We start from the raw sequence: 24,461 nt of genomic DNA, 5'->3' as shown, positions 1-24,461 counted from the left end.
AAAAGAGTTGACTGAAGGCTATGGGGCACCGGATGGAATATAAGGGCGGGAGTATGGTTGGGCCTCCTTGGAACCAGAAAACTTTCAGAAACTGAATGTAACTTCATCTTTAAGTGTCTCTCTAATTTCTGGTTCTCTTTTCACAATGTTCTATTAACACAGTTCAGTGCTCACATACTTTAGTTTTGTGAGTGTATTTGAATTGCTGCTGGAAGCCCAGTGGCTCTGGTGACCATCTTGGCCCATGTTGGCAGAGTCATTTGTACTAAGTGTGGCCACGAAGGCCTACCTTTTTAGCAGAAGATACAGATTTGTAGAGAATGAGCCTGTAGGGAAGAACAGAGGCTGGAAGGCTGTCTGTTACTCATATTTTTTATAAAAGAAAGAAAGGTCTGGAAATGAGTTGTCTGTTTTTTTAAAGCCTGGTAGCCCAGTTCCCCAAGCTGAAACTTCTGGCGTTATTGAATGGCAGAATGCTTAAATGGCATGCCAACTGTTTTATGAGAAAATAATTCTCTTTAAAGTTAATCTTGCAAGCCTAAATTTTTAAGTTTGCTGTTGTCACTTTTTAATAAATGTGGAATGTTAATCTTCATCTTCTTTTGGTTTTCTTCCAGAGATATGAAGACTATGGAATGACTCCCCCATCAGGCCCATTGCCAAGGTAAAGTTTTCAAGAGAAAATGCATTAGAACTTCCTCACATAGGCTGTTTTTAAAAATTTTGTAAACTCACTTCTTTGAGCTAATATTTAGAGCAGATGAAAACTTCTGAGTTGTGTATTGTCTTGGGCTAATCTGAAGAGGAGAAAAAAGGTGGAATTTAAGGTCTGCTTCCAGTAGTGACAGACTAGATAATTTGCTGAGGGCAACTGGAATAGCTAGACAAGATGTTAAAATAAAACAAAACCAAACCCAGATAGCTAATAGGACAGTGAAGTGGTATGGGGCCAAGATCCAGGAAATTCAGAGAGATGAGCCCTGCCTCTTGGGCAAACTTTCTCCCAGGGGCACCTGCTAATTCCAGAGGAGGCGACTGAGAAGCTGAGCAAAACTTTGGACAGACTCATGGAGCTCGGAGTCTTGAAAATTCAACATAGTGAAAGTTGTAGGATACACCTCAAGGCATGCTTAGGGAGGACTTTGATGCCTTAAATGAATCAAAATATATTTGAAAAGAAAAATGGCTGAAAACCAGTGATCTAAGCATCATCTCAATGTTAAAAAAAAAAAATCTAATTAAACCTAAAGGAAGTAGAAGGAAGGAAATGATAAAAATAATAGAAATTAATGAAATAGGGGCACCTGGGTGGCTCAGTTGGTTCAGCGTCTGCCTTCGGCTCAGGTCATGATCCCAGAGTCCCAGGATGGAGCCTCGTGTTGGGCTCCCTGCTCAGCAGGGGAGTCTGCTTCTCCTTCTCCCTCTACCCCTGCTTGTGCTATCTCTGTCTCGCTCACTCTCTCTCAAATAAATAGATAAAATCTTAAAAAGAAATAAAATAAAAAGAAAGTAATGAAATAGAAAAACAAATAGCATAATAGAGAAGATTGACAAAGCTAGAAGTTGGTTCTTTGAAAAAAGCTAATAAAATTGATAAATCCCTGGAGAGCTTGATCAAGTAAGCTGTATAGCGTTATCAATAAGAGGAATGTAAAAGGACATACTAATCCAGATCTTTCAGAAACAAAAAAGATTTTGACAGATTTCTAAAAGGCTGATTTTTAAAAAATTTTACAGATACTAAGAAGATTTTATGAACACATTTTTGTGAAATTTAAAATGGAAAGTGGCTCAGTCAGTTAAGTGTCTGCCTTTGGCTCAGGTCGTGATCCCAGGGTCCCTCGGCAGGGAGTCTGCTTCTCCCTCTACCCCTCCCCCTTCCTTGTGCTCACTCTCTCTCTCATGCTCTCTCTCGAGTTCTCTCTCTCTCTCAAATAAATAAAATCTTTAAAAAAAATTTAAATGGAAAAATTCTGGGACACCTGGCTGGCTCAGTCAGTGAGCATGTGACCCTTGATCTTGGGGTTGTGAATTTGAGCCCCATGTTGTGGGTAGAATTTATCAAGAAATAAATTAAATTGATTTTTTTTTCAATATAAGATGGATGGAAGAATTCCTAGAAAGAGAAAACCCGAATTGTCATATAACTATTAAAAAAATTGAAATCATTCCTAAAATTCTTCCCACAAAGAAAACTTTGGGCTGGGGCGCCTGGGTGGCTCAGTCATTAAACGTCTGCCTTTGGCTCAGGTCATGATCTCAGGGTCCTGGGATCGAGCCCCACATCGGGCTCCCTGCCCCGCCGGAAGCCTGCTTCTCCCTCTCCCACTCCCCATGCTTGTGTTCCTGCTCTCTCTGTGTCTTTCTCTGTCAAATAAATAAATAAAATCTTAAAAAAAAAAAAAAAAGAAAAGAAAAAGAAAACTCTGGGCTTCAATGGTGAATTCTGCCAAAAACACCAAAGGAAAAAAACATGCCAGTGTTCTACAAATTTATCTAAAGAATATAAAAACAGAGAATGCTCCCCATCTCATTCTTTGAGACTGCATAACCTTTTTTTTTTTTTTTTTGACAGAGAGAGAGAGTGAGAGAGCACAAGCAGGGGGAGGGGCAGGCAGAGGCAGAGGAAGAAGCAGGCTCCCTGCTGAGCAGAGAGCCTGATGCAAGGCTTGATCCCAGGGTGCTGGGATCATGACCTGAGCCAAAGGCAGACACTTAACTGACTGAGCCATCCAGGTGCCCCAAGACTGCATATCCTTGATACCAAGGATGACAAGGACATGGAAATTGCAGGAAAGAAAACATTAAGGGTTCATGAGTTTTACTCATGAACGTAGATACAGAAACTTGAAACTAAATATTAGCAAACATACCCAGCATTGTATTCAAGAGAATATCATATCACAGCCAAACTGGATTTATTCCAACAATGCAAGGGTAATTTAACATTTTGAAAAATCAACCAATCCAATTCACTACTTTGAGGAGAATAAAGGAGGGAAATCTCATTTCACTAAATACAGCATTTGATAAAATTCAACATCCATTCATGGTAAAAATCTTAGCAAATAAAGAATAGAAGTGAACTTGTCTAATCTGATAACAGTTATCTCAGCAAATGTGATTTAAGGTTGAAATGTTAAAAGCTCTCCTTTTGAGAATAGGAGCAAGACAAAGATAGCTGCTGCCATTACTTCTATTCAGCATTGCTCTGGGAGTCTAGATGGTGTAGTGAAGCAAAAAAAAAAAGAAAAAAAGAAAAAGATTAAGGAATTCAAGGAAAGAAATAATACTGTTATTATTCTCAAATGATATATTTTTTAAGTAGGAAATCCTTAAATGTCAACACATAAGTTGTTAGAATTAAGAGAATTTAGCAAGATAGATAAATTACAAAATAGCTGGATATAAGATCAGCATACAAAAATCTGTTTTATTTCTGTTTATGAGCAAAAGACAAAATATACTGTACAAAATAGCATTAAAAAATATAAAATATCTCAGATTTAATCTCACTAGATAGTCAAGTCCTCTAAAGAAAGTGTTCATGGATCGGGCAACTCAGTATGTTTAAAATATCGGTCCTCCTGTAAGTGATCTACAGATTCATTGTGATCTCTTTCAAAATCCTGGTAGTTTGTGGTCTTTAAAAAAATATGTGGAAACTGACAAGCTGATTTTAAAACTTATATGGAAATGCAAAGGCCCAACAATATTCAAGACACTTTGAGAAAAAGAAGAATAGTGTGTGAGGACTATTCTAAAGGTTGTAAATTACTGTAACCGTAATGAAGACAGTGTGTTATCACTGTAAAGCTAGACAAATAGACCAGAGGAACAGAATAGAGAGTCCATAAGCAGACCCACACGAGTGGGCAAATGATTTATTACAAAGAAGGAATTGTCAGAGTTAATCTCAGAAATCATACTCAGCTATCTTTTCAATGACCACAAGTCACACAGAAGTAGGAATGTTACCTGCTTCCTCATTTTTTCTGTTCTTTCTTTGCCCTCATTTTCAGAGGGGCTTGTTTTATTTTTCTCCAACCCAGGCACTGCTTCGTGGTCCAAAAACAACAAAGGTAAAGAGAGCACGTGAAGATTAGGTGATCTGGGGCAGAAGTTAATGATGCGGGGGGGCATCTGATCTGGTTTGCCCAGTTCAGTTCACACCTGTTTTCTAGTGTAATTATTAATAACTTTGACTCTCAAAAGCGTTCTGGTTTGGATGACCAATTTTGTGGTTACTCAAGTTAAAGGATTCTGGGTGATTTGGATCACACTGAACTGTGAACACACAATTGAGGATAAAAAGGATGCACATGTAGCCAGGAGGAGGATAATTGGGTAAAGTAGAAATAAGTAAAGGGCAAGAGCTAGTTGTTGGGTGGATGGTCAAGAGAATATGATTTAATTAGGTGAACTCCAATATACAGATGTTGAAGGAGGAGCATGCCTTATGTTACGCTCTCAGATCTGTAAGGTCAGAGATGTCAGACATCTCTCTTTGAGGTCAACCTAAAACAGTAACAATTATCTAAAGAGAGCAATATAAATAGCCTGGGTCTCAATTTACGAGATGTGCTCCAGAAATAAGACTATAGAATAGGGGCAAGTCAGTCTATGTTCTCGTCAAACTAATTTGATCTGTTAATTACTGGTTGTCATTTGCAAAGAACTGTAATTAGATATTCTTGAGTTTCTTTAGAAGAGTGGTTCTCAAGGTGGAATTCTGAGATCCCTAGAGAGAGGGTCCTTGAGACCCTTTTGGGGAGGAGTGTCTATGAAGTCAAAACTGTGTTTCATAATAATACTAAAGCATTATTTAACTTTTTCTTTCTTTCTTTTTTTTTTTTTTTGTGCTGATGCCTACACTGAGGGGCAGAAGCAGTGGTGGATGAAACTGCTGGAACCTTAGCATGAAACAAGGCAGAGGCACCAGATGGCCTGAGTAGTCCTCATATTCTTCACCATGCAATCAGATTTTTAAAAATGCCAGTTTGTTCGTTATGTTAGCATGTCCTCGGTGAAGTAGTACAAATTATTAATTTTATCAAAAGTAAACCCTTGAGTCTTTAATCATCTGTAGAGCAAAAGAGGAAGTACATATAAAGCGCTTTGTGTAGTATGGGGTTTTGAAGGAAAAGCTCCTGTTCATTTGTTTGGGAACTGATCTGTACTGCTGCTATGTTTTCTCTTTGAGTGATCAATTGGCAGACATCGTTGTTCAGACTTGGATTGCTTGGCAGACATTGTCTTGAAAAAAAAGGAAGTGAGCCTGTCACTTCCAGAAAAATAACTGACAGGATTTCTTGCCACCGATAAAGCTGAGCTTTCAAGTGAAAATTTGAATTTTGTCTGCCACTGGGTGCTTCACAACTTCCTAGTACTTAAAAGACTTTTCTGATGAGCTCAGTGATGATATTAATAATGTGATTTTTTTTGGATACTACCAAATGAAATGTATCAATATCTAGAAAGTTTGCAAAACTCAGTGAACTCATATTTTCCAAATGACTTATGTCATAAAATCATGCATGGGTCCATTCAAAGTATAAAACAGAACAGTGGGATTTCTGTAACAGATTATATAAAGTTAATTGACACTGTTTCAGATTCCATGTTGCCACTAACCCTTAAGGAAACTTTGTTGAGTTTTGGTGTATCAAAGAAGAATATTTTTCTGAAATATTTGAGTATCATCTGAAAAGGCAATTAAAGCCTTCCTTATCCAATTATGTATTTATGTGAGTTCAGATTTTCTTCTTAAAATAACTTAACAGCAACTGATTGAATACAAAGTATATGAGAATCCAGATGTCTTTATAAGGAAATTTGAAAAAATGTAAAACTCTTCTCACTACTTTTTGGGGAGGGAGGGGTTAGATAATAAAAGTTGATTTCATGAGAAAATATTAACAGGTAAGATGCTTAATATTATTTTTAAATTACTTTTAAACATAGGTATTTAAAAATGTTTTCATTTTAATTCTGAACGCAAGAAATATCTATAGATATAATCCACATACACAGAAGTTCTCAGGAGTCCTCAGTAATTTATGAGTGTAAAGGCATCTTGAGACCAAAAGGTTTGAGAACCTCCGCTTTAGAGCACTGATTTTCAGCCTTGATGAGTATCAGGATCATCAGTGGAACTCTGAACAGCCGAATCTGGGTCCCACCTCTAGAGATCTTGTTTTCATAGGTCTGGGGTGCAGCACGGACATCGGGGTTTTTAAAAGATGCTCATGGGCAGCCGAGGTTGGGAACCACCACTTCAGTCCGATGCTGGAGGTGCACAGGCCCTGGAATTTTACCTGCACCTTCATGTAGTCTGTAAACTAAGGCATTTCTTCTTCAGTCATCTGGCAGAGATTTATCAAGCATCAGCCATACTCCAGGCAACGTTCTTCGTGCTGGAGATATGCCAGTGAGCAAACAGAAAACGCCTCTGCCCTTAGGGAGCTCGTGTTCTAGGAGAGGAGATGTATACACCAATAGACAGTGAGGTCTTATTTTTCTGTAGGGCTGAAAGTGGAACTAATAAAATTCCAGAGCCAGGGAAAAGTGTGGTCCTGATGCTTGGGCTTGCTTTGCCTTCAGACCAGGTTTTGGCCCCGGTTTGCTGCAGGCTTCGGAGCTGGTGGCCCCAGAGCTCCAGCAGCCACAGGCATCGGCTGAAGCCCCGGTCGCCGCCCGAGGGATCTACTCGGAGGACATGCCATCGGTGGCCCGGCCACGGCCTGTCGGGGGCACCACAGGTACATGTGGCTGTTTAGCTTGCATTTCTGAGCTAGACAGCCCTTGCTTTTGGCTACATTCCGGAAGAGGACATTTCAGGCTTCCCAGCGCTTTGGTGTGCCAGTATTCGGTGACCTGCACAACTGGTCTGAGCTGCGTTCCCCTGGATCCTGGTGGAGGTGTAGGCAGGGGAGGAGGGAAGAGAGGGTGGCTGAGATCCCAGGACTGATGCCTTCTGATTTGTTCCTGAGTCTGTGTCTCAGACGCTGTCCCTTCACGTGGAGTTCACAGCACAACTCTTCCAGGGAAGACGTTTCAGAATTCTTATGGTAAACTGAAAGATCTATTGCTGAGCACTTGGTATGGTATTAAAAACAAGTGTTTGTTTTAAAGAAGGCATTTTTCCAGCTTGTGATAAGCAACTCTGGACATTGCTGGCCAGTGACCTGAGGGAGATTTTTGTTTCATTTGGCCCTCGTGACGAGGGATGCTGTTCATAGGTGACAAGCAGGGCCCAACATGGCTGAGCTGAGATTCCTGCATGGCACTTGGCTGGTCTGCCCCAGCAGTTTACCTGAGATCCAGTCTTGAACCCCAGAATTAAAAATTGCTGTTTCGTATCATGGAATTCCATCTCATCAATAGTTGATACTATGAACGCTATATTTGGGAATGTTGTTCATTGTTCCTAAAGCATATATGGAGTTTAAGATTTAAGCTCTTTCTTCTTTTTGTACAGCTCAGCATACTCTGAAAAATCCTCAAAGTTCATTATACCCACCTAACTGTTTATTCCAAGGGCTCAACGTCACTCTTTTATTTTCCTTTTTATTTTATTTTCATTTCTTCACCTTCCTGTTGGAAGCTTTAGTAAGAGGAGCCATTACATGTTGAATAGCTTATTATTTTTTTTTACAGTTTCTAAATTTTGGACGATACCTACCTTTCTAATGTCATCAAGACGGTGCCTGGGTGGCTCAATTGATTAAGCTACTGTCTTCTGCTCAGGTCATGATCCTGAGGTCCCGGGATCGAGTCCCGCATCGGGCTCCCTGCTTGGCAGGGAGTCTGCCTCTCCCTCTGACCCTTCCCCCTCTCATGCTCTCTCTCTCTCTCTCTCTCTCATTCTCTCTCTCTCTCAAATAAATAAATAAAATCTTTAAAAATATATAATGTCATCAAGGAACTAGTTTAAGCCAATTCGAAACTTGTAATAATTGGATAATTACCCATTATGGTTTCTTTGGAAGTTCTTGTATGTTGCATTGTTTGTCAGTCAACAAAACAAATAATGTATCTGGATATCCTACAGGATTTCGTATATTTTACACATGCTGTGCTTACAGTGAGTTTTGTTTCTCCTACTAATTATTGCTTATTTGAATTATTATTGAAATATTAATTATTGCTTGTTGTGTATTACATATCCCAAACAAAATTCAGACATACTCATCTTCAATCTAGAAGAATAGAGAAATGATACCTATAAAACATTTGAAGAGGATGTTATTTTCTAATAATTTCTAATAAGAGATTAAGTTGTGTAAAAATTTGTAATAGAAAATATTAAGATATACTGGAAGAGTTACCTTTCTGACTGTGTAAAATGATCAAATATGTCTATATCTAAAAATTAGTAAAAGCAAAAGGAAAATAGTATCTAGGGAAGTATTCAGCAGATAGATATGTCCATGAGGTATTTTTATTAGAGGATGATTCATATAAATTGATAAGTGGGCAGACTTCGGAGCATGAATGGGCAAAGGACAGGAAGAATGAATTCACAGAAGGAATATTTGTGTGGGGTGTGTATCACATGAAAGTAAAAATATGAAAAATGCCCAGTTGTGAAAATTACTAAAGAAATGTACATTAAAACCATGACGAGACACCATTTCAGTCTTGTATCTTTTCATAGTAATGTAGCGCGTGACAACATCAGTATCCAGTTTCTTGCTCTGTACAGTGGGCATAATGTGTTAGTACTTACTTCCTGTGGTTGTTTTGAGGATTGCAGAAGATAACAGAATGTGAAGGGCTCAAAATAGTGCCTGGCATGTTGTAAACTTTCAATGGACGTCAGCTACAATGATTATATTTTCAGTGGTGGTATAAATCACTAAACTTTTGGAAAGCAGCTGGGAATGACTTACTGAGCTTTGGATTTGGGATTCCACTTTTGAGAATCTAGGATTCTCCTCCCCAGAGAAATCCAAATACTGGGAAAAAACTACAAGTGCAAAGATATTTATTAGAGCATTATTCATAATAGCGAACAATTGTGAGCCCTCTAAACGCCTAGTAATAAGGGAATCAGTGAGTAAATTATGCATCTGTTTATTTATTATTAATTACTTAATTTCATTTTAGTTTTTTTTAATTCCGGTATACTTACTATATAGTGTTATATTAGTTTCAGGCATACAATATAGTGATGCAGTATTTCTATACATCACTCAGCGCTCATCATGATAAGTATAACTCTTAATCTCCTTCACCTATTTCACCCATCCCCCCACCTCTCTTCTCTGGTAACCATCTGTTTGTTCTCTGTAGTTAAGAATTGGTTATTTTGTTTGTCTCTTTTTTTCTTTGTTCATGTGTTTTGTTTCTTAAATTCCACATGAGTTAATTTATGTTTTTGTCTTCCTCTGACTGACTTATTTCACTTAGCATTATACCCTCTAGCTCTATCCATGTCATTGCAAATGGCAAGATTTCATTCTTTTTTATGGCTGAGTAATATTCCATTGTATACACACACCACCTCTTCTTTATCCATTCATCTATGGATGGATATTGGGTTGCTTTCATAATCTGGCTATTGTAAATAATGCTGCTATAAACATAGAGGTGCATATATCTTTTTGCATTAGTGTTTTCATTTCTTTGGGTAAATGCCACTAGTGAAATTACTGTATTGTAGGGTAGTTCTATTTTTAATTTTTTGAGGAAACTCCCTACTGTTTTCCAGAGTGGCTGCACCAGTTTGCATTCCAAGCAATAGTGCATGAGGGTTCCTTTTTCCTCTGCCTCCTTGCCAACGCCTGTTGCTTCTTTTTTTTTCTTTTTTTTTAAAGATTTTATTTATTTATTTGACAGAGAGAGAGAGAGCACAAGCAGAGGGAGAAGCAGGCTCCCCGCTGAGCAAGGAGCCCGATGTGGGGCTCAATCGCAGGACCTTGGGATTATGACCTGAGCCGAAGGCAGACGCTTAACCGACTGAGCCACCCAGGCGCCCCGCTTCTTGTTTTTTTTGACTTTAGCCATTCTGACAGGTGTGAGGTGATATCTCATTGTAGTTTTGATTTGCATTTTCCTGATGATGAGTGATGTTGGGCATATTTGCTTGTATCTGTTGGCCATCTGGATAGCTTCTTTGGAGAAGCGTCTATTCATGTCTTCTGCCCATTTTTAATTGGATTATTTGTGTTTTTTTTGTTTTTGGTATTGAGTTTTATCAGTTCTTTATATATTTTGGATACTAACCCTTTATTGGATATGTCACTTGCAAATATCTTTCCCCATTTCATAGGTTGCCTTTTTGTTTTTTTGTTTTGTTTTGTTTTACTTATTTATTTATTTAGTTCAGTTAGCCAGCATATAGTACATCATTAGTTTTTGATGTAGTGTTCAATGATTCATTAGTTGCGTATAACACCCTCCTTTGCTGTGAAAAAGCTTTTTTATTTTGATGTAGTCCCAGTAGTTTATTTTTGCTTTTATTGCCCTTGCCTCAGGAGACATATCTAGAAAAATGCTGTTATGAATGATGTCAGAGAAGTTACTGCCTGTGCTTTCTTCTAGGATTTTTATGGTTTCAGGTCTCACACTTAGGTGTTTAATCCATTCTCAGTTTTATTTTTGTGTGTGGTATAAGAAAGTGGTCCAGTTTCATTCTTTTGCATGCTGCTGTCCAGTTTTCACAACACCATTTGCTGAAGAGACTTTTTTCCCATTGCACGTCCTTGCTTCCTTTGTTAAAGATTAATTGACCATATAATTGTGGATTTATTTCCTGGCTCTCTGCTTTGTACCACTGATCTATGTGTCTCTTTGTGCCAATACCACACTGTTTTGATCACTACAGCTTTGTAGTAAATCTTGAAATCTGGGATTGTGATATCTCCGGTTTTGTTCTTCTTTTTCAAGATTGCTTTGGCTATTTAGGGTCTTTTGTGGTTCCATACAAATTTTAGGATTATTTGTTCTAGTTCTGTGAAAAATCCTTGGTATTTTGATAGGGATTGCATTAAATATACAGATTGCTTTGGGTAGTATGGACATTTTAGCAATATTCTCCCAATCCATGAGCATGGAATATCTCCATTTTTGTGTGTGTCATCTTCAGTTTCTTCCATCAGTTTTTTATGGTTTTCAGAATACAGGACATTGACCTCTTTGGTTAAGTTTATTTCTAGGTATTTTATTATTTTTGGTGCAATTGTAAATGGGATTGTTTTCTTAATTTCTCTTTCTGATACTTCAATATTAGTATATAGAAATGCAGCAGGTTTCTGTATATTGATTTTGTATCCTGTGACCTTACTGATTCATTTATCAGTTCTAGTAGTTTTTTGGTGGAGTCCTTTGGGTTTTCTATATATAGTATCATATCTCTGCAAATAGTGAAAGTTTTACTTCTTCCTTTCCACTCTGAATGCCTTTTATTTCTTTTTGTTGTATAATTGCTGTGGCTAGGACTTCCAGTACTATGTTGAATAAAAGTGGTGATTGGGCATCCTTATCTTGTTCCTCCTGATCTTAGGGGAAATCTCTCAGTTTTTCACCATTGAGTATGATGTTAGCTGTGGGTTTTTCATATATGGCCTTTATTATGTTGAGGTATGTTCCCTCTAAACGTAGTTTTTTCAGGGTTCTTATCATGAATAGATGTTGTACTCTGTCAAATACTTTTTCTGCCTCTATTGAAATGATCGTATTGTTCTTTTCTCTTGTTGATGTGATGTATCACATTGATTGATTTGGGAATATTGAATTATCCTTGCATCCTAGGAATAAATCCCACTTGATTATGGTGAATGATTTTTTAAATGTATTGTTGGATTTGGTTTTTTCATATTTTGTTGAGGATTTTTGCATTTATGTTCATTAGAGATATTGGCCTGTAGTTCTTTTGTTGTTGTTGTTGTGATGTCTTTTTTTTTTTTAAGATTTTATTTATTTATTTGAGAGAGAGAAGTAGAGAGAGAGAGAGAGAGCATGAGGGGGGGAGGGTCAGAGGGAGAAGCAGACTCCCCGCTGAGCAGGGAGCCTGATGCGGGACTCGATCCCGGGACTCCAGGATCATGACCTGAGCTGAAGGCAGTCACTTAACCAACTGAGCCACCCAGGCGCCCCTGTTGTGATGTCTTTATCAGGGTAATGCTAGCCTCATATAATAAATTTGGAAGGTTTCCTTCCTCTTCTGTTTTTTGGAATAGTTTGAGCAGAATAGGTATTAACTCTTTTTTAAATGTTTGGTAGAATTTGGGGTGCCTGGGTGGCTCAGTCGGTTAAGTGTCTGACTCTTGGTTTTGGCTCAGGTCATGATCTCAGGGCCATGGGATTGAGCCCCATTTTGGGCTCCGTGCTCAGCAGGAAGTCTGCTTGAGATTCTCCCTCTCCCTTTGCTCCTCTCCACCCAACTCTCTCAAATAAATGACTAAATCTTAAAAAAAAAAATGGTAGAATTCATCTGTGAAGCCATCTGGTCTGGACTTCTGTTTGTTGGGACTTTTTTGATTACTGATTCAATTTCATCATTGGTGATTGGTCTGTTCAAATTTTCTGTTTCTTCCTGATTCAATTTTGGGAGGTTATATATTTCTAAGAATTTATCCATTTCTTCTAGATTGTCCAATTTGTTGGCATATAATTTTTCAGAATATTCTCTTATAATCCTTTGTATTTCTGTGGTGTTGGTTGTTATTTCTCCTCTTTCATTTCTGATTTTATTTATTTGAGTCTTTTTTTTTTTTTTTTTAGATTAGTCTGGCTAAAGGTTTATCACTTTTGTTGACTGTTTCAAAAAACCAGCTCCTGGTTTCTATTGATCTGTTCTATTGTTTTTTTAGTTTCTACTTCATTTATTTGTGCTCTAATCTTTTTTATTTTCTTCCTTTTACTGGTTTTAGGTGAACCAGTAAAAAAGAAACCCTTTTTCTGGTTTAGCTCCTTTAGGTGTAAGGTTAAGTTGTGTGAGATTTTTCTTGCTTCTTGAGGTAGGCCTGTATTGCAATAAACTTCCCTCTTAGATCAGCTTTTGCTGCATTCCAAAGATTTGGACCATTGTATTTGTTTGTTTCATTTGTCTCCATGTGTTTTTTGATTTTGATTTCCTCTTTGATTTCTTGGTCAGCCCATTCATTGTTTAGCAGCATGTTATTTAACCTCCATGTATTTGTGATCTCTCCATATTTTTTTCTTGTGTTTGACGTCTAGTTTCATAATGTTGTGGTCAGAAAAGATGCATGGTATGACTTCAGTCTTTTTTAATTTGTTGAGACTTGTTTTGTGGCCTAACATATGATCTGTTCTGGAGAATGTTCCATGTGCACTTGAAAAGAATGTGTGTTCTGTTTTAGGATGGAATGTTCTGAATCTGTTAGATACAAGTGGTTCAGTGTGTCATTCAAAGCTACTATGTGTTTGTTGATGTTCTGTTTGGATCTATTCATTGATGTAAGTGGGGTGTTTAAGTTCCCTACTATTATTGCATTGCTATTGATACTTTGTGTATATTTGTTAATAGCTGCTTTCTGTATTTCGGTGCTCTTATATTGGTTGCATAAATACTTAAAATGGTCATATCTTCATTTTGGATTGTTTCCTTTATGACTGTGTAGTGTCCTTCTTTGTCTTTTGTTATAGTCTTTGTTTTAAAGTCTATTTTGTCTGATATAAGTAGTGCTATCCCAGCTTTCTTTTCACTTCCATTTGCGTGGTATTTTTTCATTTTTACACTTGGAATCTGCATGGGTCTTAGGTCTGAAATGAATCTCTTGTAGGCAGTGTATTCTTGTTTTGTTTTGTTTTTTAATCCACATTCTGTCACCTACCCTGTGTTTTTTGATTGGTGTTTTAGTCCATTTACATTCAAAATAATTATTGATAGGTATGTACTTATTGTCATTTTGTCACTTGTTTTATGGTTGTTTTTGTAGTTCTTCTCTATTCCCTTCTCTTGCTCTCTTATCTCATGGTTTGCTGGCTTAATTCAGTGATATACTTGAATTCCTTTCTCTTCATTTTTTTCAGATCTATTACTGGCTTTTTCTTGTGATTACCACTAGGTTTATATATAACACCTTATGCATATTGCAGTCTATTTTATTTTATTTTATTTATTTATTTTTTTAAAGATTTTATTTATTTATTTGACAGAGAGAGACACAGCGAGAGAGGGAACACAAGCAGGGGGAGTGGAGAAGGAGAAGCAGGCTTCCCGTGGAGCAGGGAGCCTGATGCAGGCCTCGATCCCAGGACCCTGGGATCATGACCTGAGCCGAAGGCAGACGCTTAACGACTGAGCCACCCAGGCGCCCCTTGCAGTCTATTTTAAATTGATGGTTACTTAAGTTTGAACCCATTCTGAAAGCACTACATTTTTGCTCCTCACCCTCCCATGTTTTAGGTAAATGGTGTCATACTTTACATCCTTTTATTTTGTGAATCCCTTGATTGATTTTTATAGGTACACATAATTTGTGCTGCTTTTGTGCTTCCTACTTCCTACTTTTCATATTCTTGCTTATGATCTCTTGTTTCCACTCAAAGAGTCCCCATTTCTTGTAGGGCTAGTTTAGTGGTGATGAATTCCTTTAACTTTTGTTTGTCTGGGAGAGTCTTTATCTATCTTTGTATTGTGAATGATAGCCTTGATGGATAGAGTATTCTTGGTTGCAGGTTTTTTTCTTTCAGCTCTTTGAATATATCATGGCACACCCTTCTGGCCTGCAAAGTTTCTGCTGAAAAATCCACTGATAGCTGTATGGGGCTTCCCTTGTATGTAACTGTTTCCTTTTCTCTTGCTCTTTTTGAAACTCTGTTTATCACTAATTTTTTTTTGTCATTTTAATTGCTATGTGTTTTGTTGTGGATCTCTTTGTGTTGGTTTTGTTGGGGGCTTTCTGTGCCTCCAAGATTTGGATTTCTTTTCCCTTCCCCAGATTTGGGAAGTTTTCAGCTGTTATTTCTTCAAATAAATTTTGCTGCCCCCTTTTCTCTCTCTTCTTCTGGGATCCTTATAATGCAAATGTTGTTGTACTTGATGGTGTTGCTACGTTCCCTTAGTCTATTCTCACTTTTTCTTCTTTTTTTCTCTCTCCTGTTCAGCTTGATTGCTTTCCATTACTCTGTCCTCCAGAAATTTTAGTGGCTGAGTTTTTCATCTCTGATTGGTTCTTTGTTTTCTCCTTGTTGAGGGTCTCACTGGGATCTTCCACTCATTTCTCAAGTCCAGTGAGTATCTTTATGATTATTACTTTAAATTCTTTATCTGGCATATTACTTATCTCTGCTTCATTTAGCTCTCTTCCTGTTATTACCTCTCTTTCATTTAGGACATATTCCTCTGTCTCCTCATTTTGTCTAACTCTCTGTGTCTGTTTCTATATGTTAGGAAAGTCAGCTATATCTCCTGCTCTTGAAAGTAGTGGTCTTATGAAGAAGAGGTCCTGTAGTGCCCTGCCGTGCGATGTCCTCTGTTCATCAGAACCTGGTGCTTAAGGGGTATCTCCTAAGCACCTCCTGTGTGAGGGTGCACCCTACAATTGTGGTGGTGCCACTTTTGCCTTCAGTCCAGTTGTCTGTGATGGCTCTTTGCCTGTTATGGGCAGGGTTTGGTCCCTTGTTGTTAGTGGGCCAGTCTGGGGCCACGTTGGGCTTGTTTGGGGTCAGACCAGGTGTTTGCCAGAGATACAGTAGCACTGAAGTGGAGGGCATTTTCCCCGTGTTGTCCCCTGAAAAGCTTTCCTTGGTTGGCGGGGCTTGCAGTCACACCAGATGCCTGACCCCAGCCCACTGCTGGGGTCCCAGTTTGACTAGTGTGTGTGGTTATCATCCTCTCACCCCAGGGCAGGAATCACTTTTTGAGTGGTGCTGATCCCTGTCAGGGCTGCTTGCATACTGCCATGCTTGTGATACCTCTTTTTATGGATTCCTGCCAAGGGTGGGTTGGAGGGGGTGTGTCTGCAGGAGGATACAGGAACAGGGTGCCTGGTGTTAACAGAGCTCAGTTCTGCCCTAGGAGGAACCTGGAGCTTCTTTGGAGAGGGCCTAAGGGCAGGTTGGAGGGGGTGGGTCCACAGAAGTGTGTGGGGGTAGGGGGCACTGTTAGGGAGCTAGGTGGAGAGTATTTGTGCTATGCTGGTTCCTGCAGGTGTCACCTATATATGTAGGCCGGGGCTGCTGGGCAGGGAAGTGGCATCTCTGTACCCCAAGCGTTTTTCAAACTGCTGCTTCTATGCTGTATCTAAGTGGGGCTGGTTTTGCTCTGTCTCTTTAAAGGGGGACTCAGTTTCCTCTTGCCCTCTGCCTTCCAGAGTTGAGCCTATTCATTTTTAACGTTCTAGGTGTTAAACCCCACTGATTATAAGAATTCATGAAGTTAAGCCCCTCTGGTTTTCAAAGTCAAATGATACGGGGATTATCTTCCCAGTGCAGGTCCCCTGTGCCTGGGGTGCCTGAGGTGGGGCCTTTTCCTCTCCCTTCTCTGTGCTTGCAGTGACTCTCCCTCCTGAGGACAGTCTGGAGGGTTGGTTTGTTCCTGAACGCATCTCTGCCCTACCTACCCTTTCTGATGTGGTGTCTTCTCTATGTTTAGCTGTGGAGAGTCTGTTCTGCCAGTCTTCAGGTCATTTTCTGGGTGATTTACACTGATGTGGGTGTTCTCTAGGTGTATCTGTGGGGATGAAGTGAACTTAAGGTTCTACTTCACCATCTTCCCTGGAAGTCCCCAGTTGTGCAGCTATTTAAAATGAAGAGCTCAGAAAGAATCAGAAAAAGAGGGTTTAAGATTTCCCAATTGCCTCTTACTTTTATGGTACTTGACCTATTTTCTCTCTTTCAGTTCTTGAAATAACATCATGAAGTGCATTTTTTATCCCCATTTGAGAATTGAGGCATCCAGGCTCAGTGGGAGTGATAGCCAGCTGCCCAAGGTCACAGTGGCAGGGCTGGAATGCAAACCCAGGTTTCCTGCATGTGATGCCCCACTTGAATCATGGGGAAAGCCTGTGCTGTATCATTAAGTTAACAGAGCAAGATACAGAATTGTGTCTGAATTATGATTTCAACTACCACTGTAGTTTTAACACAAAGCTATGCTTTTCTGTCTATGCACTTGTCTGCACTTTGGTAAATGCTGGGGAACAGTGTACTGCTTTTGTTTTTTTGCAGGATTTGCTCAGTGTGTATTGGGCAGACAGTACTGATAGTCCTAATAATTTTAATAACTATTATAAAACTTCAGTAACTGGCAAGAGTTTCTGTAGGGCACATTGCTCTGATAAGAGCCTGGCAGGTTTTCTCTGACCTTTAGTTATTAGATAACCAAATAAAACTGTGGCATCCCCCCCACCTTTTGTTAATGTATTTGGCTAATGGAGGCTGTTCATTTGACAAATTGAGTAGGAGAGGACTGGAAGGTGGAGAGGGCCACCTCCCCTACCTCCGTGAAGTCTCTGAACCTTGTAGGACCAGTCTGCACAACACAGATGAATTTGATGATCCTAGGAGCTTTTGGAAACAAGTATTTTATTTCACAGTGCTTAAAGATCACTTTTTTTCTCCCTTAATCTATGAAATAGGGATATATCCACATACCAAAAGTTGATAGAGGAGAAAATACATCATTTACAGCCTGGCCTTCATAGCTACCTGAGGCTATAGCGTGTCTAAGTGTGGAGCATGAGCTCTAGAGAGACTCCTGGCTTTAACCATCAGTACACCTCAATGAGGAGGCTGGGGCGGGGGGGGGGGGGTTGGCTTTAAAATTTTAATTATGACATAGCTTAGTTATGGGGAAAATATAAGTATGGTGAAAATAAATGTACTTAAACATTCTGAAATCAAAGAAATATGCACCCTGCCTTTTAAGAAAATATACATATTGTGTTTTCTCTCCTTGTGAATCTCAAAGCCACGAGCAAGAAGGAGCTAGGTTTCAGCTTCTTTATGGCTCCCAAACTTTTCACTCCTTTTCTCTGAGTAAGGAAGATTATCCTTATTTGTAATCTCTACAGAAATGAATAGAAGGGCTCTTTATTATAGCCTTTATACCCTGTCCTTTGATGTCTAGCTAGGAAAATAAGAACATCACTGTTAGCCACTGTATTAAACAGAAGTAAAAGCCTGAACCAAGAAGCTCACGGTCTGTTTTCCGTTCGAAACGTCATTCTCTGGAGATAGAATTGGTGCTGTGTTTGAACAGTGCTTGTATCCCTTGTCCCTAAGGGAAAGCTGTGGTCAGAACTGAAGTGTCTTGGCTGCCTGGGTGGTGCAGTCTCTTAAGCGTCCGACTCTTGGTTTCGGCTCAGGTCTTGATCTCAGGGTCGTGAGATTGAGCCCTGTGTCGGGCTCCACGCTTAGCGGGGAGTCTGCTGGAGATTCTCTTTCTCCCTCGCCTTCTGCCCCTCCTCTCTCTCTCTTTCTCTCTCAAAGAAATCTTTTTTTTTTTTTTAAGATTTTATTTATTTGTCAGAGAGAGAGAGAGAGAGAAAGCACAAGCAGGGGGAGCGGCAGGCAGAGGGAGAAGCAGGCTTCCTGCTGAGCAAGGAGCCTGATGCGGGACTCGATCCCAAGACCCTGAGATCATGACCTGAGCTGAAGGCAGACACTTAACAAACTGAGCCACCCTCAGTCCCTCAAATAAATAAATCTTTTTTAAAAAAAGAACCAGAGTGTCTTGCTGGGCAGCCTCACTTCCCTTCAAGTGTTGACCAGGCTGCCCCACTGTGTTCCTTCAGGCTCCCAGATTCAGCACCTGACGCAAGTGGGAATTGCAAGCAGAATTGGAGCCCAGCCAGTGGAAGTCCCACCAAGTAGAGGCGGCCAGTATGGGGGACCAGGTTGGCCTTCATATGGGGAGGATGAAGGTGGCCGAAGAGAGGCTGTGAGTATCTTGTGTTTGGGTCATCACTGAAAATTCAGACATAATCACTTAATTTAACTGCTTCTGCTTTGGGGATCCCTTTTTAAAACCTTTAAGTAAAAGTTTTAACCTCTCTCCCTTTTCTCTGTGAGTGTATTTTTGCTTGCAGTTTTTAGGTAGTAAATTCCCACCCACCCAGAGTGGGAGAGTAATTACACTGAATTTGTAGAAAGTATATAATTTTTCCTGAGGCAGATTTCAGGCTTAAAGTAGTGAATTTTTGAAAATAACCTTTAAAAAAAATAATAAAAGTGATACTCATTACAGAAGATCTGGACAGAGACCTGTAAGTAAGAGCTACCTTTAAAATTTTTCCAATTTTTTTATATTGTGGTAAAACACACATAATATAAAATTTGCCATCTTAATCATTCATTTTTAAGATGGCAAATTCAGTTCAAACCAGTTCAGTGGTTTTAAATACATTTGTGACATTATGCAACCATCCCCACCATCCATCTCCATAGTATTTTTCATCTTGTAAAATGGAAAGTTTGTGCTCATTAAACACTAAGCGCCATTTGCCCTTCCCCCCAGCTCCAGGCAGCCACAGTTGTACTTTCTGGCTCAGTGATTTTGACTTTCAGGTAATGAATTTGAACCCGTAGGTGACTAAAATCTGGACCTGATCTTTGGTGTTATTGTGTAAATATGCATAATCTTACATACCAACTTGCTTACCGTTTATGCTTTGTTGTGGGTTTATCCACATCATTTCTGTTATGACCCCCCCATGAGATGCTTCTGCAGTAAGCTCACAGTTTAGGTTTCCAAGGCACAGAGTTTCTCTTAGAGGCTTCTCCTCACTTTGATCACTCCTTTATAGGAATGAAATCAATGTGGGCACAGGTAATTTCCACAAATGCTTTTCTTTGTTTTTCTCAAGAATTTTACGTGCATTTACATGTCTTTCCAGCAAATACACTAAATTATTTTCATGACTGGAGGCTTTTACTACTCAGTGAAAGAAAATTAATTTTAGAATATAATTTTCCTCTAATAGATACATTGTTATACTTAGAATTTCAGGTATCTGCTTTACATTTGTTGACCTTTTTCTGACTTCATTGTGCCCAACTTATTTTCATAAGGTATTTTGGGTTTTCCTATCAAATCCAGTGTTCACTTACACTGCCTCTTTATCACTATTTGGAAACGTGAAATGTAGGAATATTCGAGGGCTTGAATGCCATGTTTACCATGAGGCTTACTTTTTAGCATAAGTGAAACCACAGATATAGTACTCTTGTATATATCTAAAGAGATATTTTTTCACTGAAAAAAATCACTGAAAAGTACAATAATTCTGGTCAAATGAATGCCCAATTAATTTATATTATGCAAATATAAGCAAAACTGTTGTGTGTCCTAGTGCAGATAACCTTTTTAAAGAAAAGGCTTGGCAGAACAGTCAATAGATACACAGATAAATAAAGTGGAAAATGATTTTGTGATATTGTGTTCTGTGTCGCATGCACACCCTCCCAGGCCTCAAGTCCCAGAGCAAAGGCAGTTCTTGTCAGTCTCTCTGCAGGTACTTGCTCATCTCTTCCAGCTCTCAGATACCCTCATTTGACCTTTCACCGCCACAGGGCACCCCAGCTCTCCAAGTCCCTTCCTGTTCTCCCAGTGGGCCACTTCCTTCCACACACAGGGGCACAGAGACTTGGCCAACCTCATCATTCTTTCTGTCTGCCTTTAAGCAAGTATGTATCAGGCACCTGTTAAGTTCAGGGATTTCTTTGTTGTATTGCTCTCCCTCCAGCAGTTCTCTCCACAGTTTCTATATTCCATCCTGGGGGCCTTCTTGGAGGGCCATGTTTGGTGGGAGGTGGGCAGAAGTCCTGGGAGCGTGCCCACCACCAGTTTGAATTGGATTTTCCCTCCTGTTCTTACGTGGGAAGTACAGTAACGTTTGCCATGTTTTTTCAGACACACATGCTTGGACATCAAGAATATTCTTCTTCACCGCTGTTCCAGGTGCCAAGGACTTCAGGTAGGGAGCCCTCCGCTCCTCCCGGGAACCTCCCGCACAGGGGGCTGCAGGGTGCGGGGCTGACTTACACCACCAGCTCCACAGAAGACCTCCAGCCCGGCCACTCTTCAGCTTCACTCATCAAAGCGATCCGCGAGGAGCTGCTCCGGCTCTCCCAGAAACAGACCGCCGTGCAGAACTTCCACAGCTGATCAGCCTCGCCTTGCAGATTTGCCAAGTATCTGCTTCCCGTGGAAGCAAGACTAAATGGAAATCAACTAAATGGGTGTTTGTGAGAGAACGCGCATCTCCTGGGCTAGGTGCCCGTGTAAAGGAGCAAGTTGCAATTTTAGAGGATGCCGTAAGTCACATGACAGCTCATGATGCTTTTAATAAGTTGGCAATTTTTTGATCACTTGGGTTTCAGTCAAAATTTATGTACTTTTGGCCAAAAGCCAGCAGCACTTCATGAAGGCAAACCACAAACCTAAGCTAACAACAACAACAACAACAACAACAAATCACTAAATTAGTCTCCTTTTTAAAGGTAAAAGATGGAAATGTGTAGATGGTATAGGGATTAACGGAATCCAGCATTTCCGTGGGAAGATGTGATTCAGACTGGTTTGTATGGTGAACTTGCTGCTTTGTTTTCTGAGAAAAGAGATTTGAAGACATTTTATTAACAGCTTGATTTCCCTCTTTTTCTCCATAGGAACTTATTTTAATAGTCATATTAACAACAAAAATACTAAGACTGTTTGGGAATAAAAAAAGCTACTAGTAAGAAACCAAATGATAGATTGTAGAGCCTGATGATTCCAAAAGAAGCCATCATCTGCATTTTTCCTTCTACTTCTGGTGCTACAGCTCCGAGGGCCCCTTCACCTTTATGTCTGTGAAATGCAACTTTGGCTTTTTCAATGGGAGGATATGTTGAAGATTTCATTTTGTTCTATAAAGAAAAAAAAAAACACCTCCCAAACCGGGGGGGGGGGGGAGTTTAATATTTATTTGGTTATTCAAAATACATATCGAAGTTTAGATTTACATTCTTAATTGTATTTGCTGTTTATTAATTGGGCGCATGCAACTACCAACAGCATCCCATTTCAGTGCATGCCATCATTAAGCTCAGACCTACAAAAGGAGGCTTTCAGGAGGTCATAACTAATCCTTGCACTTGGCTGATGAGTTGCTCACAAATTATGTTTGAATGAGAAATCTTACATGAGCAAAAATTATTTATAAAAACTACCAGGGCCAACAAATTGTTATTCACGAGTACGTTTCTAGTAATCACATTCTCTGTGTTCAAGACCTGGAAATGGAGTTCGGTCCAGCCTTTCAGTAATAAATCAAGAAATGTAAAGAAGAGCTTTGAGGACCACAAGGGAAAGGAGAGAGTTGCTCCTGGTTTCTGATTTTATTGTGCATACCACTGAGTGACTGTTAAAACCATCTTATGTTCTTGGGACCTGACAGAGGGTATCATCTGTCTTGAGATTCACTCCTGAAGTAAACATTTCCCTACTTCCCAAATTAGACTAAGGGGTATAATAACAAGGGCCATTCTGTTTTCTGATACCTGAGTAAAGCTCAGAAGAAAAACAGGTAACGGATTTCCACTATGAATTCTTTTTTTATTAGATCCACTAATACTTTTAATTAACAATGGATAAACAGAGAGAATTTGGGGCTCTGATGAATCAAAATCTGTATCAAATTGTAAGAACCCTGAAACAGCTAAAATAGGTTTCCAAAGTGTAATCACTGGGGGCCAGAATCATGTTTTAGCACTTCCTCAATGAAGCCTGTCAGTCTTATGATACAGGGAATGTTGCTTCTGGGAAGTTAAATGTAGCCTTGTTTTTCATCTGTGCTCTCTGAAAGAGGAGGGGTGCAGGGGAATAAGTCTCATGGATGTTAAAGGAATGGAAATCCCTTATCAGGTAGTCCTCACAGGCTCCAAGGAGTGTGGGAGATAAGACCCCTTTCTGGGAATGATTTTTTACCTCTCAGTTTTCGTTTAATACCAGACTCTCCCCAGAGTGGAGAATTATCTTTGCATGTCGCTCAAAAATACCAGGTTTCCTTACTAGGTTAAGAATTTGAGATATCCGAGCAGAATTTTATTACAGACACCTTATAGTGAATTCAGATCGTGTGACCGCAAATGGAGTAAACATAGACCCCCTCCTCCCATTCTGCTCAGTGTCATGTTTGCACAGTGTACTAAGAATGGTTACCTCCTCTGTACATCCCAGAAACGGGGGTCTCTTTTCCAGAGGGCTTCTGTAGTGATTCTGATGCCTTTCAGACTAGCATAAAAGGATTCTGCCTGTATTGTTATGCTTAAAATTGATAGACTTTTCAACGAATGTCATGACCAAAGATAACATAGGATAACCGTGGTGTGTGGTGTGGTGGAGGCAGGCTCATGGGATCACCAGCATTCTTGTGTTGATTGTAAAGCACACTCTGCACTTGTTTTCTCTGAACACCTGCAGCAGTTTTACCTGTCACCAAACTCAGGACAGACTAACTGTCGTGGGGAGCACCACACCCAGGTGGGTCTTTGGATACTCAGTTAACATGATTTACTGAAAAGAAAGGTCCTCATGTTGATCTTGTGTGGCTTTGAAGTTCCATTAACTGAAGTACTCTAAAATGAAAAGTTAAATTTTGTATCTATTCTCTTTTCCTAGTTTAAAAGTTCTGGTGGTAATAATGCAAGCCATAAAGTTGAGTCAAAATTTCAGAGAGGGTTGGAGATCATTTTCAGAGTCTACTTTGTCACCAACTTGCTGTGTCAGGTACCTTCCTGAGCCTCTTTCTCCCCATCAGCCAAATGAGGACAGACCTCTTCTGTCCACCTCCCAGAATTTCTTGTTTCAAGATTCAGCTATGATCTTGTGCATAAACAACCCTTGAGGAGGGTGCACAAAGCTTGGTGAAATGTAAAACATTATCTGTATGATTGTACTGGGATTGGACAGTCTGACATGCTCTTTTCTACCAGTGAATGACTTCACATGGAGGTAACCAGAGCAAAACCAAGGGCTCCATGTGACTCCTCTTCCTCTTTCCCAATTTGCTTGAAATTCACATCCTTCACCCTTAACTTTAAAACAGCATTTATTGGGCGCCTGGGTGGCTCAGTTGGTTAAGCGACTGCCTTCGGCTCAGGTCATGATCCTGGAGTCCCTGGATCGAGTCCCACATCGGGCTCCCTGCTCAGCAGAGTCTGCTTCTCCCTCTGACCCTAACCCCTCTCATGTGCTCTCTCATTCTCTTTCTCTCAAGTAAATAAATAAAATCTTAAAAAAAAAACACCCAGCATTTATCAAACATCTTTCTGCACCTGAATTTTTGCCATTCCTAGCACCAAAAAAGTCAACATGAGTCCCGTCCCGTCTTTTAGATCTTAGAATCTAAGTCAGATAGCATAGCTGGGTATAAAAGATGGAAGATACAGATACATAATGTGATGTGAACATCAGTAAGATTCACTGAAAATACACAAGTACGTTGGGTACTCAGGAGAAAGGAAGTTGCACATTTGGAAACCATGGGATCCTAGGGAGAAGT

The 24,461-nt window shown here is 39.7% G+C and overlaps 1 protein-coding gene across 1 annotated transcript in view; it reads left to right on the top strand.

Annotated features, from left to right (window-relative positions):
- Positions 1 to 22,938, top strand: part of KIAA1549 (KIAA1549 ortholog) — a 109,627-nt gene extending 86,689 nt beyond the window's left edge. Inside the window, exons 17-20 of the mRNA XM_035021194.1 lie at positions 618 to 664; positions 6,604 to 6,761; positions 18,711 to 18,856; positions 20,828 to 22,938. Of these exons, the coding sequence (XP_034877085.1) occupies positions 618 to 664; positions 6,604 to 6,761; positions 18,711 to 18,856; positions 20,828 to 21,082 (606 nt within the window). The 3' untranslated portion in view covers positions 21,083 to 22,938. The remainder of the gene's footprint in view (positions 1 to 617; positions 665 to 6,603; positions 6,762 to 18,710; positions 18,857 to 20,827) is intronic.
- Positions 22,939 to 24,461: the final 1,523 nt, after the last annotated feature.

Source organism: Mirounga leonina, unplaced genomic scaffold (assembly GCF_011800145.1).
Source record: "Mirounga leonina isolate KUSES-001 unplaced genomic scaffold, KU_Mleo_1.0 Mir_174, whole genome shotgun sequence".
Classification (NCBI taxonomy): Eukaryota; Metazoa; Chordata; class Mammalia; order Carnivora; family Phocidae; genus Mirounga; species Mirounga leonina.
This window is presented reverse-complemented; position numbering and strand designations above follow the sequence as displayed.